This window comes from Delphinus delphis, chromosome 16 (genome assembly GCF_949987515.2).
Source record: "Delphinus delphis chromosome 16, mDelDel1.2, whole genome shotgun sequence".
Taxonomy (NCBI): Eukaryota; Metazoa; Chordata; class Mammalia; order Artiodactyla; family Delphinidae; genus Delphinus; species Delphinus delphis.
In genome coordinates, this window is record NC_082698.1 from 76,432,027 (window position 1) to 76,449,231 (window position 17,205).

Consider the following 17,205-nt stretch of genomic DNA (forward strand, 5'->3'; position numbering starts at 1 on the left):
GATAAATGTGTAAGCAGAAGAAGACAACATGAGTGATTTTTCTGAGGGAAAAAAAGTTACCTTGGAATAAAAGGAGAGGAAAAAACTACCCACTCCAAGTTCCCTTGGAGTAAAAGGAAGATCGGATGGGTCAACGTGGCACGGTGGTTGCACGTGACGGCTCTGGGTCCAGACCCTGTGACTTTGGATTCCAGCCCTGACACTTTTCAGCTGCACACTTCAGCCAAGTTTCTTAGACTTACTATGGCTCAGTTTCGTCAAATGTGAAGAACAGCATTCTGCTCCCAGGGCACATGGAACAGACATCATTTTTAAAGAAGTCTTTTCAATAACCCATGGCTTAGAGCTTTATATAATTTCCATGTGATAGACCCAAAGAGGCTAAATGGCTCACCCACCACCAGTTGTAAAGGTCATCAGCGGCAGGGCAGGAAATCAGACCCAGGAAAGCGCTCTTTCCATTCTGTTATTTGAAAGGAGGCCAGAGAAACCTGTAGCCATCTCCCGGCCAGAGCAGGGTCCCTTGCTTCTTTGTTTTTCCCTCTACAGATTTCCAGTGAAGAAACACTGAATGGAAGAGTTCTATTTGGCTTTTCTAAGAAACACCTGACATTCTTACCCCGTCTTTAATGTTAGCTTCAACAATATGTAGGTCAAATTCTAGATCTTCTTGAGGATGATGCTTACCTTGTATTATGGCCAAGAGAATGACAATTACAAAGAAGAAGAAGGTGATATCAAAGATGATTCGATAGATCTCATACTCATCGCCGGCTGGGTCTTCGATTTCATCACCGATACCCCCTCCGGCACGTACCCCGACATACATGTGGAACATATAGCACTGGAAAAGAGAGGAATGGCTTCACTTCCTGGAGGACCACTGCCCATTTTTATACTCAACACACCTAAGATTGTCTCTCTTGTTCCTAATCTTCACTGTGGAAATGATGAGCATCTTTGCCTTCTACATCACCTCTCTTTGTTTCAGTATTTGTAATTGTGATGCAAACACTTGGCTCTTACATTCTGCTGTCTTTTATAGTTATTTTTTTGTTTTTTGGTTTTTGGTTTTTTTTGCGGTACACGGGCCTCTCACTGTTGTGGCCTCTCCCACTGTGGAGCACAGGCTCTGGACGTGCAGGCTCAGCAGCCATGGCTCACGGGCCCAGCCACTCCGTGGCATGTGGGATCTTCCCGGACCAGGGTACGAACCCGTGTCCCCTGCATCGGCAGGCGGCCTCTCAACCACTGTGCCACCAAGGAAGCTCTCTGCTGTCTTTTAAACAAAACTCTGTGCTGCATACTCTGCTTAGCGCCGGCTGTCATACTTTGCGGGAAATGAAAAATACCTCACTAGCATCAGGCATAAGGTTATCCCATTAGGATCACAGTAAGGGCCACAAAACTATATTTATTTATTTATTTATTTATTTTTATTTATTTATTTTTTGTGGTATGTGGGCCTCTCACTGTTGTGGCCTCTCCCGCTGCAGAGCACAGGCTGCACAGCACAGGCTCCGGACGCACAGGCCCAGCGGCCATGGCTCACGGGCCCAGCCGCTCCGCGTCACGCGGGACCCTCCCGGACCGGGGCACGAACTCGCGTCCCCTGCACCGGCAGGCGGACTCTCAACCACTGCGCCACCAGGGAAGCCCTACAAAACTATATTTAATTGCACTGTTCAGTTTTTTTGTGAGCATAACAGACAAAGGAATGGGGAAGTAAAAGTCCATTGTATAACTGGATGGAATGTTAGAAATTAAGTGAGGAAAAAAACAGACTTAACACTTAACCGTCCTCTCATCTATCACATTGGAATATAATGCGAAAAATTTTTAACTTTAATGTCTAGAATAAAGAAAAATGAGAGAGGCAGGGAAGAACTAGCAGTTCATTGTTTAAACTTTAAAGCAACCGACAACATGTACAGCTGCAAGTGTCCATTGCCAAAAAAGAGGGGTGCAGTAAAGCGCTTTGGGGCAGGGTTTCTCAGCCTCAAAATCATTAACATTTTAGGCCAGATAATTCTTTGTTGTGAGGTCTGTCTTATGCACTGTAGCATATGTTAGAAGGATCTCTGGCCTCTATTCACTAGATGCCAGTAGCACCCCACCCCACAGACAATCAAAAATGTCTGCAGACATTGCCAAGTGTCCTCTGCGGGGGGGGGGGGGGGGGGCAACATCAGGACCACTGGATTAAGCATCTAGGGTTTTATCTTTATTTAGGATAAGTCCACACTCTCCATTCCAGGCCCTCTGATTTAGCCCTACTTCCCCTCTCTAAGTTCCCCTCTCCCAAGCACCGCCCTCTCCTCTACCCATGCCTCCTCCAAATACAGTATTCCTGATTCTAGATCTTTGCCTGCATATTCTCCTCATCTTGCAATATTCTTTCCCATTTGTATCCCATTAGAACCTACTCATCCTTCAGAACCTCAATGAATAATCTTTCTTCCATGAGCCCTCCTCAGACTGTTCGAGAAACTCTCATTTACCCAACTGATGTCACCCATCAATGCAAAACAAAAAACTCACTGTCTGCCGTAACCCTAACGAACGGGGCAAAGACCTCGAAACAGCATCTTCACTCAGTGAGACACCACACTCCTCTGGTTTTCTCCTACATTTCTGGTCATTCCTTCTCAGCCCCCTTGGCTGGTTCTTCCTCATCTCCCTATCTCTTCATGAACTAATGCCCAGGATTGGGTTCTCTGACTTTTTGTTTCTTTTAGGACACTCCCTTGGGGAACTTTTCCAGTTTCATGCTTAAATACCATCTGTGCTAATTACTTCAAAAAATTTCTATTTACATATTGGGTCTCTTTCCTGAATTCCAGACTTGTATCTCCAACTTATTTTTTCATTTGATGTTTTATGATCTATCTCACTCCACTAGAATTAGTCCCATTATAAGAAGAATTACTTGGGTTACTACTCTATCATCAGTGCCTAAATAATGCCCAGCACATGATAGGTACTCAAAAATCACTTGTGGGATGGGATGACTGAGGAGTGAAAAGTTATGACTGGTCAGCTGTTCTCATGGAGAACGGCTCAAATAGACCTCAGATTCTCAGGTCATTTTAAAGAACATAAAGTTCAGGCAAAGAATAGGCAGCAAGATGATACCAAAATGCTCATAGTTCAACAGCCAATTGCTGATAGGAAACTTCTTGTATTCTGCATCTAAGTCAGATGCCTGGAATTTAATGAACAGAATTAAATAAAGGTTGGATCACTTAGGCAATAGCAGTGAAAGCAAAAATAAACGAATGGCATCTAATCAAACTTATAAGCTTTTGCGCAACAAAGGAAACCAGAAGCAAAACAAAAAGGAAACCGTAAGCAAAACATGGACTGGCAGAAAATATGTGCAAATCATGTGACTGATAAGGGCTTAAGTTCCAAAATATACAAACAGCTCATACAATTCAATAAGAAAAAAACAAACCACCCAATCGAATAATGGGCAGAAGACCTAAATAGACATTTCTCCAAAGACAACATACAGCTGGCCAAAAGGCACACGAAAAGAGGCTCATTATCACTAATTATTAGAGGAATGCATATCAAGACTACAGTGGGGTACCGCCTCACACTGGTCAGAATAGCCATCATTAAAAAAATCTTATCAATACAAATAACAAATGCTGGAGAGGGTGTGGAGAAAAGGGAACCCTCCTACACTGTTGGTGGGAATGTAAATTTGTACAACCATTATGGAGAACAGTATGAAGGTTCCTTAAAAAATAAAAATAGAGTTGCCATATTATCCAGCAATTCCACTCCTGAGCATATACCCAGACAAAACTGTAATTCATACAGATACAATGCACCCCCATGTTCACTGCAGCACTATTTACAATAGCCAAGACATGGAAATAACCTAAAAGTCCACTGACGGATGGATAAAGAAGATGTGGTGTACACACACACACACACACACACACACACACTGGAATATTACTCAGCCATAAAAAGAATGAAATAATGCCATCTGCAGCAATATGGATGCAACTAGAGATTGTCATACTAAGCTAAATAAGTCAGAAAAAGAAAGACAAATACCACATGATTCCACTTATATGTGGAATCTAAAATATGACACAAATGAACATATCTACAAAACAGAAACAGACTCACAGACATAGAGAACAGACTTGTGGTTGCCAAGGCTGGGGGAGTTGGAGGAGGGATGGATTGGGAGTTTGGGATTAGCAGATGCAAACTATTATATATAGGATGGATAAACAACAAGGTCCTACTGTATAGCACAGGGAACTATATTCAATATCCTGTGATAAACCGTAATGGAAAAAAATACAAAAAGAATATATACATATGTATAACGGAATCACTGTGCTGTACAGCAAAAATTAATGCAACATTGTGAATCAACTATACTTCAATAAAATTAAAAACAAAAAGATTGGGTCACTCAGAAAAGAGGTTGGTCAGTCTGGGATGCAATAAGCAAAGAGCATCACCCCAGAACTGTTCTGCAGCCCAGGGAAGGGGTCTCTCTTACAGAGAGGCCAGGATAGTCCTATTTTACAGACAGCCTGATGAGACCAATGGTGCCTAAACTTAATCCTGCATCCACATCTCCTGGAGGCTTAAACATTCTGGATTCCTGGTGCCACGTACTGAATCAATCTTTAGAAATAAAAATTTGAAGACATTTTAAAAAAGCCCTCAGGACATGGCATTACTTTCTTAGAACTGTTTGTCTAAAACAGTGCTTGAAACTGTAAACGGTGGATCTGTGGGTAGAGAAAGTTTTATTTTCCCTGTATATTCTTGCATACTGTTGGAATTAGTTTTTACCACATGCATTTCTTATTTTTATTAAGAAAAATTGGGGGTTATATGTTTTTCTCCAAATCTGTCCACACATGTGATTAACTGTGGCTACAGGAAATAGAATTATTATTGCAGCTGCCTACTATTTACTTAGTGAACTAACATAGGCCATCCTTTCCTAGCTTTCCCATTCTTAGCTTTGTTTGTAAAACTCCCCCTGCCCCCTTTGGCTGGCGACTTAATTTGGACAATCTACCTGGCTGTGGTCTGGCATTTCTCCATGTCAAATTCTGGCCCTTTGACTCCCCACACTAATAGCCATAGTGGGCCAACAGTGGATCACTGCAGTTCCCTGTTCAGGTCCTGGAATGCCCTAGCTCTCCAAGCCCGCTTATTTGACATGTATGTGACTAAGGTGGTCTAGCTAATTCCTCTTGCTAATTCCTGCTGACCAAGACTTTTGGATTATAATTTGGCTCCCCACATAGAGTTTTTCTATAGAGAAGAGACTATCGACTTGTTGCTTGAACTTTTAATGAGTGGAATGTTGGTACTCTGACTGATACATCTGACTCTTAGGAGTCTGGTTAATGTGAGTCTGTCCTCAGGCAAATGATTCACTTTTACTTTCTAGACTATAAAGTTGAAAACAAGGCCATGGAATGAGGCTAAATTACCAAAGTAAATGTCTCCTTCTTTTTAGATCTCTCGTCAGCCACTTGGCCTCTCTTGGCAATATGTGCATCTCAATGCTCGCCTTCATTCTAGGATAGCACTAAGAATTTTGAGGAGGGGATTCCACCATATTTCATTAAAATGAAACACGGTCATGCTGTGAAAAGAGAGGTAGAGTTTTGTGGATGTGCTTAGTTAGGCTTAATAAGATACCAAAGTGAAAAAGAATACAATGCACAGTTCACCAGTGGGATTCTGATGTTGATTTTCCCAACCTTCTCCTTCATTATCAGAAGTTCTCACCAGAGATAGCAGGGCCATGGCTGCTGTGGTGGAGTAGGAGGAAATGGGGTGACCAGCCACTCACAGGAGGCGGCAGCCTGTCAGATTACCATTCTGCGCCTGAAAAGGGAAGTCCTTTCATCTACCTTCCTTTTCAGAGAATCAGACTCAACCTGATCATAAGAGCTGGAGGAGCGATGCTGGGCAGCAAAAAGTGACACCGCTTTCTTCAGAGAACCTGAGTAATGAGGGAGGAAGGTGCCTGGTGCTACAGAAACGGGGACAGGGCACTTGCTAATTCTCAAGATTTAACGTTCTGTGACATTCCCCCCATCCACCTCCTAAATATACATTCTGGGGTTAATCATTGTTTATGCTGCCTTTAGGGGACACTGAAGAGTAACAGTTTCTAGGGACTGGTGAAGATCCTTATAAGATCTTTACCTTGGCCAAAAAAAAAAAAGGCGGGTGTGGGGAGAGAAACAGACACAGGGAGAGAAAAAGAGATAGAGGTTGAACTAGAGAGAAACAGATTATTCATTGAGAAGATGGGGTAAAGTAAGTACTTTAGAACAACTACTTAAGCAGGTTACTTCCCTAGGAGCATACTTTTTAGCTCAACCACCTGGAAAGCTTTTTCCAAAACACAGGTCTTGATACCTTTCCTACAGTTTCTGACTCAAGGGATCTGGGGTTGGTCTTGAAGAGCTGTGGATTTACAGAGTTTTCCTGGTGATTCCTCTGGGCATTTGAGGCTGAAAACCACTCCTTTTGAGATGGATGCTCTTATATATGCCACGTCAGTCTCCCTGGCTCTCTAGCTGCAATCAGCTTTTTACCCTGGACTTGAAAACTTTAGATTACTTTTCAATTTCTTCTCCTACATTCTTGGTGAAGAGGTTCAAATTCTATCAGGTTATGGCTGGATTAATTAGATTCTCTGGCTCAAAACACCGTGATTCCAAATAAATAAGTAAGTAAAGAAAGAAGAAAAGGAAATTTAAGTATGAATCATCACTGACTCTGCAAAACTGCAGCTACAGTGCCACCTGCTGTAAGTTATGAAACACTGGCAGTGAATTACGTCCCCCAGAAAACCTACAATGTTCTCTGAGACCTGAAGAAACAACCTGAAACAGTAAATGCGATGGGAACTCAGGATGACAGCAATAAAATACGACGTGAGTGAGGAAAACCTATCTCAGATGAGAATACTAGACTTCACTCTTTGAAAAAGAAATGCTAAGGAGACTGGCATAAAGAAAGGATTCTCGGGCTTCCCTGGTGGCGCAGTGGTTGAGAGTCCGCCTGCCGATGCAGGGGACACGGGTTCATGCCCCGGTCCGGGAAGATCCCACATGCCACGGAGCGGCTGGGCCCGTAAGCCATGGCCGCTGAGCCTGTGCGTCCGGAGCCTGTGCTCCGTAATGGGAGAGGCCACAACAGTGAGAGGCCTGCGTACCGCAAAAAAAAAAAAAAAAGGATTGTCTCTGGGGAATTAAAACAATGAAATCTGACCACCTGCTACTCCATAATTCTGTCTTGCTAGCTGTTTGGTTTTACTAAGCTTTTAATGAGCATTACTGTCAGTGATTACTTACATTTTAAGTGGCTGTGGCTTCTTCAAAACCTCCTTGCACAAGAATTAGTAAGAGGCAATTAAAAGGGGTTTTTACATCTAAAATTCAAAGGTTAACCTAGGTAATGTGGCCTCTGACACAACAGTTGTTAACAACAATCAGCTGGAAATGGACTGTGCAAAGTACACAGACTCCTGTCTGGTTCGACTGATTGACAGCAGTACATAATTATGAAAGAGGTAGGAGCCGAGGTGTAGTCTGCATCCTGGAACTGACTTTTCTTTTTCAAGAAAGAAACACCTAAGATGCAAACTTAGATGCCTCCAACCTCACCTCAGCCAAAGGCAAGATCTGTTCATTGTTATTTGTAGAGACAGAAATACCTACAACAGAGCTGGTCAGAGGTAGTCTCACCCATATAGACAGAAATTCCTGAAACTGAACAAAATCCTGGCTGTAGCTCAGTCCCAAGCCCACAGATGAAAACATCAAGAAGCCAATTTCCTCATCCTAAAGTGAGGCAAGCTTCTCTACCTTCTTTATACATTTCCCTGTCATTGGGTAAAATCAACCAGGTAAAGGCAGTGGTCTTCCTAACCCACCTCGTGTTCAAATAATGCATGGATTCTTCTCCTAATAAATCCACTGACAAAATTAACAAGAGCAGTGGAAACATCCTGAGAGCAAGATGCAACATGTAGTCTTATAAGAACACTATTAGGGCAAATTGAACAGGGTCAGATACGACTCATGATGTGAGAGTGAGAGACCAGGATATTTTGGGGGGTCATACTGTGGTAGGAGAGGTGAATCCAAGTCACACATTGTTCCCAGCGTGTAACCCAGGCCACTGCATGTCACCATCTGAAACCCTCCCTACTTTCCACCAATCTTGAGCGGTTCACTGAGCATCACACCCTCTGGGAATGAACAGGACAACTTTCTGACCTGAGGCTGGTGAATTTTGAGATTTAGACCCATTGGGGTGATTCTCCTGGAATATAAATGAATCTCCCCGGAGTCAGTGTAGGCACAAGTGCCTACCGTTAGCCCTTACTGACCCTCCTTTGCGCCTTGTTGCCTCCTCCAGCCCTCTGCTCCCCTCTCTGCATCTGGCCAGCCACTCCCCCAAGTCTTCAGGGTCATGGGACAGAGAGACAAGGTGGTATTAAAGGCAGCACACAGAAGAGGAGATGAAGGATCTCTAAAGTACCTTCCTCACTGGGCCTAGAATGGTAGGGTATGGATGTGGGGAAGCAGCGAGGGGGTGGCAAAGTGTCCCCTGTTAGTGACTCTGGTGGAGGTTACTACTAGTGACCGGTCAGTCTCCCGGCACACAAGTTTTCTCTCTCCTTGACTTGTGGTCCTACTTCCTGTATGAACTCTTGTTAAAAGTTTCTTATGTATTCTTCCAGAAAAATAGTATGTGTATTCTAGCATATCTATCATATACATTCTAGCATATGTGTGTGTATCTTCTTGTACAGTTAGGATCCTTTTGATCTTTATTTTTCCCACTTAAGTATAATTTGTATGTCTTTCCATATCAGCACATACCGATTTCTCTACTATTTTAAAAAGCTACATATTTTCCATTATATGGATTTACCATAATTTATTTACTCAAGACTCTATAGATGATAATTTATATTATTTTCAATTTGTTATAGCAGCTAATGTCCTTGAATATAGCGAGGCATATTTGTGAATAAACAGGTCAGTTACTAGCAATGGAACTGACAAGTCAAAGGGTAAGTACACTTAAAAATTCAATAGCTATTATAAAATTTCTCTCAAATTGTTGTGTTATTTTAAATTCCCAACAGTGTTCATGAAGGTGCCAGCTTTTCAATCAATTCAGTAACTCTGGGTATTAACAAACTAGGATTTTGCAAACCTGATAGGTAAAGGTGGCAACTGATGGCTTTGGTTTGCCCTTTTTAAAGTATCAATATGATAGAGGCTGAGCATCTTTCCATATTTATAAGCTGATTCAACTTATTTTATAGTGAACTGTCTAGTCATATAATTTGCTTATTTTTCTATTGGCTTGTTATTTCTTCTCTCAGTTGTGACAAAGACTTTGTAAATTAAAGAAACTGGCCCTTTGTTATAGTGTTCAGTATATTTTTGCTGGCTTGTCATCTGCATTTAAGATTTTCCTTATAGTTATTCCTTTTTAAAGTAATTTTTTATGCTTACATGGATCCTAGGTTTTATGTCATATTCAGAAAGACCTCTCCCCATTAAAAAATTGTTGTTATGGGGCTTCCCTGGTGGTGCAGTGGTTAAGAATCTGCCTGCCAATGGAGGGGACACGGGTTCGAGCCCTGGTCCGGGAAGATCCCACATGCCGCGGAGCAACTAAGCCCATGTGCCACAACTACTTAGCCTGTGCTCTAGAGCCCACGCGCCACAACTACTGAAGCCCGCGCTCCTAGAGCCCATGCTCCGCAACGAGAGGCCACGGCAATGAGATGCCCACGCACCGCAACGAAGAGCAGCCCCCGCTTGCTGCAACTAAAGAAAGCCCGCGGGCAGCATCGAAGACCCGACACAGCAAGCAAGCAATAAATAAATAAATAAATAATGTTATTATTTCACAAGTCAAATCCTAACTTTCATTTTTCTCTTTCTTTTTTCACTGAAAGATTTATTTCATTTGGAATTTATTTTGATGTAAAGAACTTGGTTGGCATCCACTTTTAGCAGTTTCCTCCTAACAGCATGTTCATGGTACCAATACCACTTATTGAATTATTTTTCATTTCATAATTTCTAAGGCCACTTTTATCATACTTTTAATTTCCATGTGTATCTGAATCTCTTTCTAGACTGTATTCCATTGATCTGTCATTCTCTAGTACAAAAACTGTCTTAATTACTAGTCTTTGTAATATTAGTAGGTCTTTGTCACTACTCCTTTGAGATGTTTATTTTTTCTAGAGCAATTTTAGCATCATTATGTCCATCTCTTTTTACACCAGCCCCAACTGTATAGGTATCTCAATTTGGAGCTCACTGAAGGATTCATCTCTTTCCAGCTAGAGGTTAAATATTTTGTCTAATTTTCCCCTTCACAGTCTAGCATCTCATATATGGTAATTTCTGATTTGTCATATTAGAGATGCAGGTTATAGAAGAGTGATAAAGCAATATGAAATCTTTAACATCTGTTGATTTTAAAACCAAGACTAAAAGGGTAATTTAACCCAGGATACTCAATATAAAAGAGATATTTTTGGATTTCAGTAATTTCAGTTCAAGTCACTAAGGTGAACAAATACCTAAACCTTCTACAAGGAAATAATTTTACCTGCTCTCCTAGAATATATGAACAACAGGCTAAAGTGTTTACATTAATCCTTCCAGTTCTAAGGACTTTACTCAGGATTCTACTAATTATCAGGCTGATGCAGTAGATGTGCAAAATTGGCAGAAACAGTCCTTCATGTTCCACAAAAAATGAAAATCGTCAATTCTTTAAAAAGCCACACAACTTTCTGCTGTGTACACTATTTTCTATTTTTCACTGTTAAAGAATGACTACACAATTCCTTGGGTTGAAGAAGCAGGAGAAGTTTTTTCATTCATAGGAGATCAAAGTGTATGAACTTACCGTTAGCATGTCATCACATTTCATGTCTGGTGTATCGCCATCTTCACTTTTATTGTAGAATTTTCGGAAAAAATTGAATGCCACGACAGTATATAGGTATACGACAACAGCTAATAAGCCAACGGTTAATACAAGCTGGAAAGCAATGTGACATTGAACATGTATTAGAAATACAAGTCAGTGGATTTACTGACTAAAAGCTAATGGAATCCACACCTCATACCTTTCTTATACCCCCAGTGGGGAAATCTATTTTCATAGTTGCTATATTTTATAAAGTTGCCAGTTTATTTTATGTAAAACTTGACTACTTAATTGGCTAATAAATGCATACAATAACATGAATAAAACTCTGATTTAGTTTCATATCCAAATTGATATTAATAATATTAATAAGCAGCTTAATATGTTCATGTTTCTATCATCTAAGTATTTGGTAGTAGATACTACATTAAACACATTCTCTCTTTTTATAAGTTCTATTCCCTTTAAATAATTTACATTCCTAACAAAAACTCTCTCATTTTTGTTATGATAGTAAGAGGGGTTGTAAATCACGTTTTCTTTCAATCACATCCTAAAACGAAATAGGAATTGTTTCTAACATCTGGAAATGCACGACTGTTAATAATATGTATCATAAATATTAATAAAACTAAGAAGTCTGGCTTTGTTAACATAAACCAATGATCAAAGGGAAAGACACTTTAATAACTGATAAATAACACTATTTTGAAGGCAAATTTTCTCAACGTATAAATAAAAGTCACAGTTTGAAAGGTCTTTTTTCAGCTCTATGTAATCTTTTTTAAATTCCAAACTATACTTTAACATAATGTATATATATGCATATATATGTATGTATATATAAACATATATTTTATAGAATATATATGTGAATATACATAGAATTTGTATATGAATATGTATATTTTTAAAATATGACGTTCACCAAGGTGGTAAAAATATATTTCTGGTTCTATCACAGAAGTTCTAAACACACTAAAATGCATTATTTTTTATGTCTACTTCCTCTGATTACAACATACCCCTGGTGTTCTTAACCGTGGCAGCATATATTAAGTCTTTTAAAAATCACTTCATAATTATCTGGAAAAAACATGTTGTCTTAATAGAGGGCTTAATTCACTTCTATAAATTAAGTATAAGGCCACTGTAAATTTCTGTGTATTTTACCTATAAGGGCTATTTAAGCTCTATATATCTTTGCAAATGAAAATTTGATACCTCAAAAAGAGAAGGAATAAAGTTTAGAAATAAAAGTTTAGAAATTGAGAGCAGTGCCAGATGTTTTGTGTGCAAATACTCCACAGAGTTAGCATCTCCAGTTCTTCGAACATACTGGGAGCTCAAAACCAATTTACTAATTGACCGATGAACATGCATAGTACACTTTTTGTCACTGGACTCATGACGTGCCATGCATATCATACTCATATTCAGAAACTAGAGTGACATATATAAGAACATTGTGCTGAAATTTAGAAAAGTGAAGGTCATGATAATGCGAACTTAACCGTGGACACAGTTCAAGGTTTTGGGAAGGGCACTGATTTTAAAATACGCTGGATTATAAAATTCTGGAAAATAAGGACACTCATTCTAAATAACTAACAGAATGTGTTACCTCCCACTGGACACTTGATAAATAGAGAATGAATTGAGAAGTTTATTAATGAAAGTTTTAACATTACAAATGGGTTGTATTAGAACATAAGCTGACTATCTGGAATTAAGCCAGCTTTTCTCCAAGTAAGCATGACCTTGTCAAGTGTGAAACATTATTATTCTTTTTGCCCAATTTAACAGTGGAGAAAAGAGCCCATGAATATCCAGTTTTAAAATACTATATTAAATTAAGAATGTAGCATCTCAGGTTTTATTACTGATATAACTAGTGTGTTAGGATGTTGCAACATATTTTGGTTTAGCCACAGTATCAGATTCAGCAAATATCATATTAGGAACAAAATAATAACTACCTTCCTGAGTGTTTAATGTGCTTGAGCCTGTGCTAAGACCTCCACATTTCTGTTTTTATTTAATTTTCACAAAACCCCTATAAGGTAGGTACTTCTATTGTACTCATTTTACAAAATGAGGGAGTTGAGATTTAAAAGAATGCTAAGTAATTTATCCAAGGTCACACAGCTCACCCATCAAGTCAAGACGTGAATGTAGGTCTCGGGGGCTCTCAAATTACGAATCTGCATGGTTTATAGAAGAAAAAGTACGGATCCTCTATTCGCAAAAGTCTTTAAAACTGTACACTGTCATTTGAGGTTTGGTGTTACTTCTGTTAGAATATCTGTCGCTTTTTCAGTTTTTGCAGGGGGAGGAAAACATAAGACTTTTACCTGTTTGCCATTGTGTGTTACTGATGATAAGATGGTTCTTAACGTCTTGAATCCCATAGCAATGTCAAGAAGATGAGCGGCAAAAAAAAAGTTGTTATAGTGTCCGAGAACGGACATGGCCATATACCAGGCAAGGTAGAGGAAGGACTATTAAGACAAAATGAGAGAAAATCATCTCAGAAAATAGAATACATACTATTGTATTGTATGTATACTACTCTGCTCTCATTCTATGATAACCACTCCACTAACTTTATCTTCTTAGACTAAAGATTTATATAATTCCAATCAGTTATATCAGTTTGTTTGTGTATTTTATTTTGATGTAGCTGTTCTGCAAGGTTCAATCCCATTCTCTCCTTTATATCAGAGTGGCTGTTTTTATTTATCCTCCCACAGAGAAAAATGTATTGACTTACTACTCAACAGCAACTTACTAATGTCCACTACTGATAGTTTGGGCCGGATAATCCTTGGTTGTGGATGCCATCCTGTGCATAGTAGGATGGTTAGCTAGCAGCATCCCTGGTCTCTACTCCCTAGCTGCCGGTAGTAGAACTCCCCCTCTCCACTCATGACAACCAAGAATGTCTCCAGATGTTGCCACATGTGGCTGAGTTGGGGTGGCCTCCTTTTTATTCAGGGGAGTTGCTTCTATTGTTAGATGAGAAGTGAGCTGCAAGACACCTTACTAACAGTTGACAGTCCTAAGAGATAACTCAAGACTTGATTTTGAATATCAGAGGGTTCTCTAAGGTACCCAGAGTTCTGGGCCCACGGCTGGGTGAGGCAGGGTGGGGACAGAGGCAGGAGTACTGGGGGGATGGGGGTCACAGGTCTTTAGGAGAATGGAACTAAGGTTCACTATAAAAGTGCTAAGATAAGAGCGAGATTTTGAGACTCAATGAGATAGCCAAGGAAGAAAGCACGGCAGCAAGAACAGCAGAAGGCCTTAGGGGAGGTTTTTACGAGCCTTTCTGTAGGAGGAGTGAGAAGACGGTAAAAGAATTAAGAAGCAGTAATGAGGGGATGGGCTGAGATCTAACAGCAAAAATTGCAGTCCATCGATTCAGCCATGTTTCATGATTCTCTCTAGCAACTTCCCATAGCCAGCAAATGGTAGCACAAAAACAACTGACAGTAACAGTTATTTAAACTGGAATTTCTAAGAATCAAAAATGTCATGCTATTGAGCCAACGAGGTAGTATGTGGTTCTCTGCCTTGACAGCTGGTGGCTTTTAGTCATGGGCGATTTTTTTCCATAATATCTGGATATATACGTGGGTCCTATGCCTAACTCAGAAGCTCTTATGCTCTTTGATAAAAGAGGGATCCATCGAGAAAAAGAGCACAGTAATTTAATGTACTTTATGTGGCAGAAACAAATGGATCGCAATTAATGTTAAAAAAGAACTTTAAAAAATGTATTTAGAACTTTCTAACATCTTTAAAAATTTTGAAGAATGCGATTGCTCAACTAAAATCCGAATGAAAATACACACGAATTTGCATCTCCATTTCATTTTCTCGTGTAAATATATTTTAATTTTTCAGCTACTGAAAGAAATGGAATGAGATATGGGCTGATTAATCATATATTTCTCTGGGTCTTTCTCAGATGTGGTCAGTATTAAACGAACTGATATTTAAGTAGCTTTCTTTTTTTTTTTTTTTTTTGCGGTACGCGGGCCTCTCACTATTGTGGCCTCTCCCGTTTTGGAGGACAGGCTCCGGACGCGCAGGCTCAGCGGCCATAGCTCACGGGCCCAGCCGCTCCGCCGCATGTGGGATCTTCCCGGACCGGGGCACGAACCCGTGTCCCCTGCACCGGCAGGCGGACTCTCAACCACTGCGCCACCAGGGAAGCCCTTAAGTAGCTTTCTTAAATAGCCATCTTTCCAGCCACTGAAGCCCAACAAACTCATCTAATCAGAGTGCGTTTTACTTTGTGGTAATGAAGTTGGCTTACATTGTCAGTGAAAACGACTCCTAGTTTCCACATCTGATACTTCACATCAATAGAGTTCAGCCTGGAAAGACAAAAAAGAAGAATTTGTAGATATGTACATGAAGCAGAAACTCATAGGCTTGCAAAAGCTTGCTGTCATTCACTCTCCATGGGGCAGAGCTGGCAACCATCTCAGGAGATGAGTTCTAGTTCAGGAGCCCAGCTGAGAGCTCTGTTGGAAAATGTACACCAGAGTTTTGTGATTTTTTTTTTTAAAGAGGAATCTTGGAAAACAAAACAAAGCATCACTATGTCTCTATTACTTAAAAATAGTCTTTTCTTTTTGACCTTTTCTTTTCCTATATTAAATATAAAATAAACACTTTCTATGTGACAATTATTCCTAGAAACTACTAAATTAACTAACATAGGTATATCGAAAGTTTCCTCCCTAACTTTCATTATATATTCATAATTGCATCCCAACAGAATAATTTTTAGTTCAACTAATAAAAACTTGCATAAATGTCCACACTTGTTTTACAACTGTACTGATTTTGCCAATAAAAGGACTTATTCATTTTGTTTTTTCCTATCGTTTTCAGAAATGCCCCTTCTCTACTTCCTTCTCTATCCAAGAAGGAATTTAACCCTTCCCCTTGGTTCCCATAGTGCTTTGTAGACACCTCCCTTTATAATCGTTTCCCATGTTGTTTTGCAGGCATAGGTGTGTATGTATGTACGTGTATTGATGCCTTCCTCACTCGTCTGTGAGATCCCCAGCACCAAGCATGTTATATCATACATTGAATGTCTCTCAATAATGTTGAATGAGTGAATCAACATAAATAGTCATGATCTTTGCAGATTAAAATATACATGTATTAAAATATACTCATTTTTAATTTTCGCTTTTTTCCAGAACTTGTCACTGGTTTATGGGGCTAGAAATTATAATTTTGTTAGCCTTTGCAACATTCCAGTGAATTGATATGATAATAATATAATTTTAGTGTTATTTTCAAAAAGGCTTCTCTAGACTTACTGTTTTAGTCTTTACTTCTTTAATCATTTCTTTTAATTAGGTCAATCTTAAATTACAAGTGCAATGATAAATAGTTGATAATCTAAGCTGACTTCTTAGGAAACTTTTCCCCTTAGAGTTAAGGTTTAATTTTTTTAAGGAAATAAAGCAGTCTTTGAGTTACAATTAATTTTATTATTAAATAATATTTTTTAAAATTTCATGAATATTTACAGTGGGTTTCAATATAAGAATACTTTTTCTTAAAAAAAGAGAGAGATGAAAAAAAAATAAACCCATTGGATAATTTGCATGAGAGCATGATTATTTCCCATGAAAGCAATCCAAAACAAAATAAGGGTTTTTATCAGGATGTCTGAACTTCCCATGGTCGTTTCTAACTTATTTAGAAGTTTGTTCTTATGATTAGTTGTTTTCCATCCCTGTCATGCATTAGGGTAGCAAGTTTCCTACCAACAGCATTAAGAGTATTTTGTAGTATACAATACTCTTTTCTCACCAGTAGTGGCAGTGATGCTGTTTGGGCGGAGCTGGCTCCACCCCCAGGGATGGAGCACAGCTGATCTAGGCCAATCAGGGCATGGCATTAACCTGGCCACAGGGCTTGGTTCAGGGGTAAACTAGAAGCCAGAAGCTGAGGAGTTTTGCTAGATGGTTTTGAGATTATAAGCTCTCCTCTCACTCCATAAAGACACACATGAAGAAGCATGCAGGCTTTCTGGCTGCTGGCAGCCATTCTATCCCCAGGAGGTGAACTGGCCACTTGTTTAAATATGCACATACCAAGCCCTATGTATCTGATTGATAAATAAATACATGCACACATAGATACATGAATCATCCTTATATGCAAATGTTCACATTAAGA

At 39.5% G+C, this 17,205-nt stretch overlaps 1 protein-coding gene across 1 annotated transcript in view; it reads right to left on the reverse strand.

Moving 5' to 3' along the window:
- RYR2 (ryanodine receptor 2) overlaps positions 1-17,205 on the reverse strand; it is a 714,060-nt gene that overhangs the window by 15,500 nt on the left and 681,355 nt on the right. The window contains exons 97-100 of the mRNA XM_060035003.1: positions 15,314-15,374; positions 13,344-13,490; positions 10,966-11,100; positions 688-844 (exon numbers count right to left, since the gene is read on the reverse strand). Coding sequence (XP_059890986.1) covers positions 688-844; positions 10,966-11,100; positions 13,344-13,490; positions 15,314-15,374 — 500 coding nt within the window. The remainder of the gene's footprint in view (positions 1-687; positions 845-10,965; positions 11,101-13,343; positions 13,491-15,313; positions 15,375-17,205) is intronic.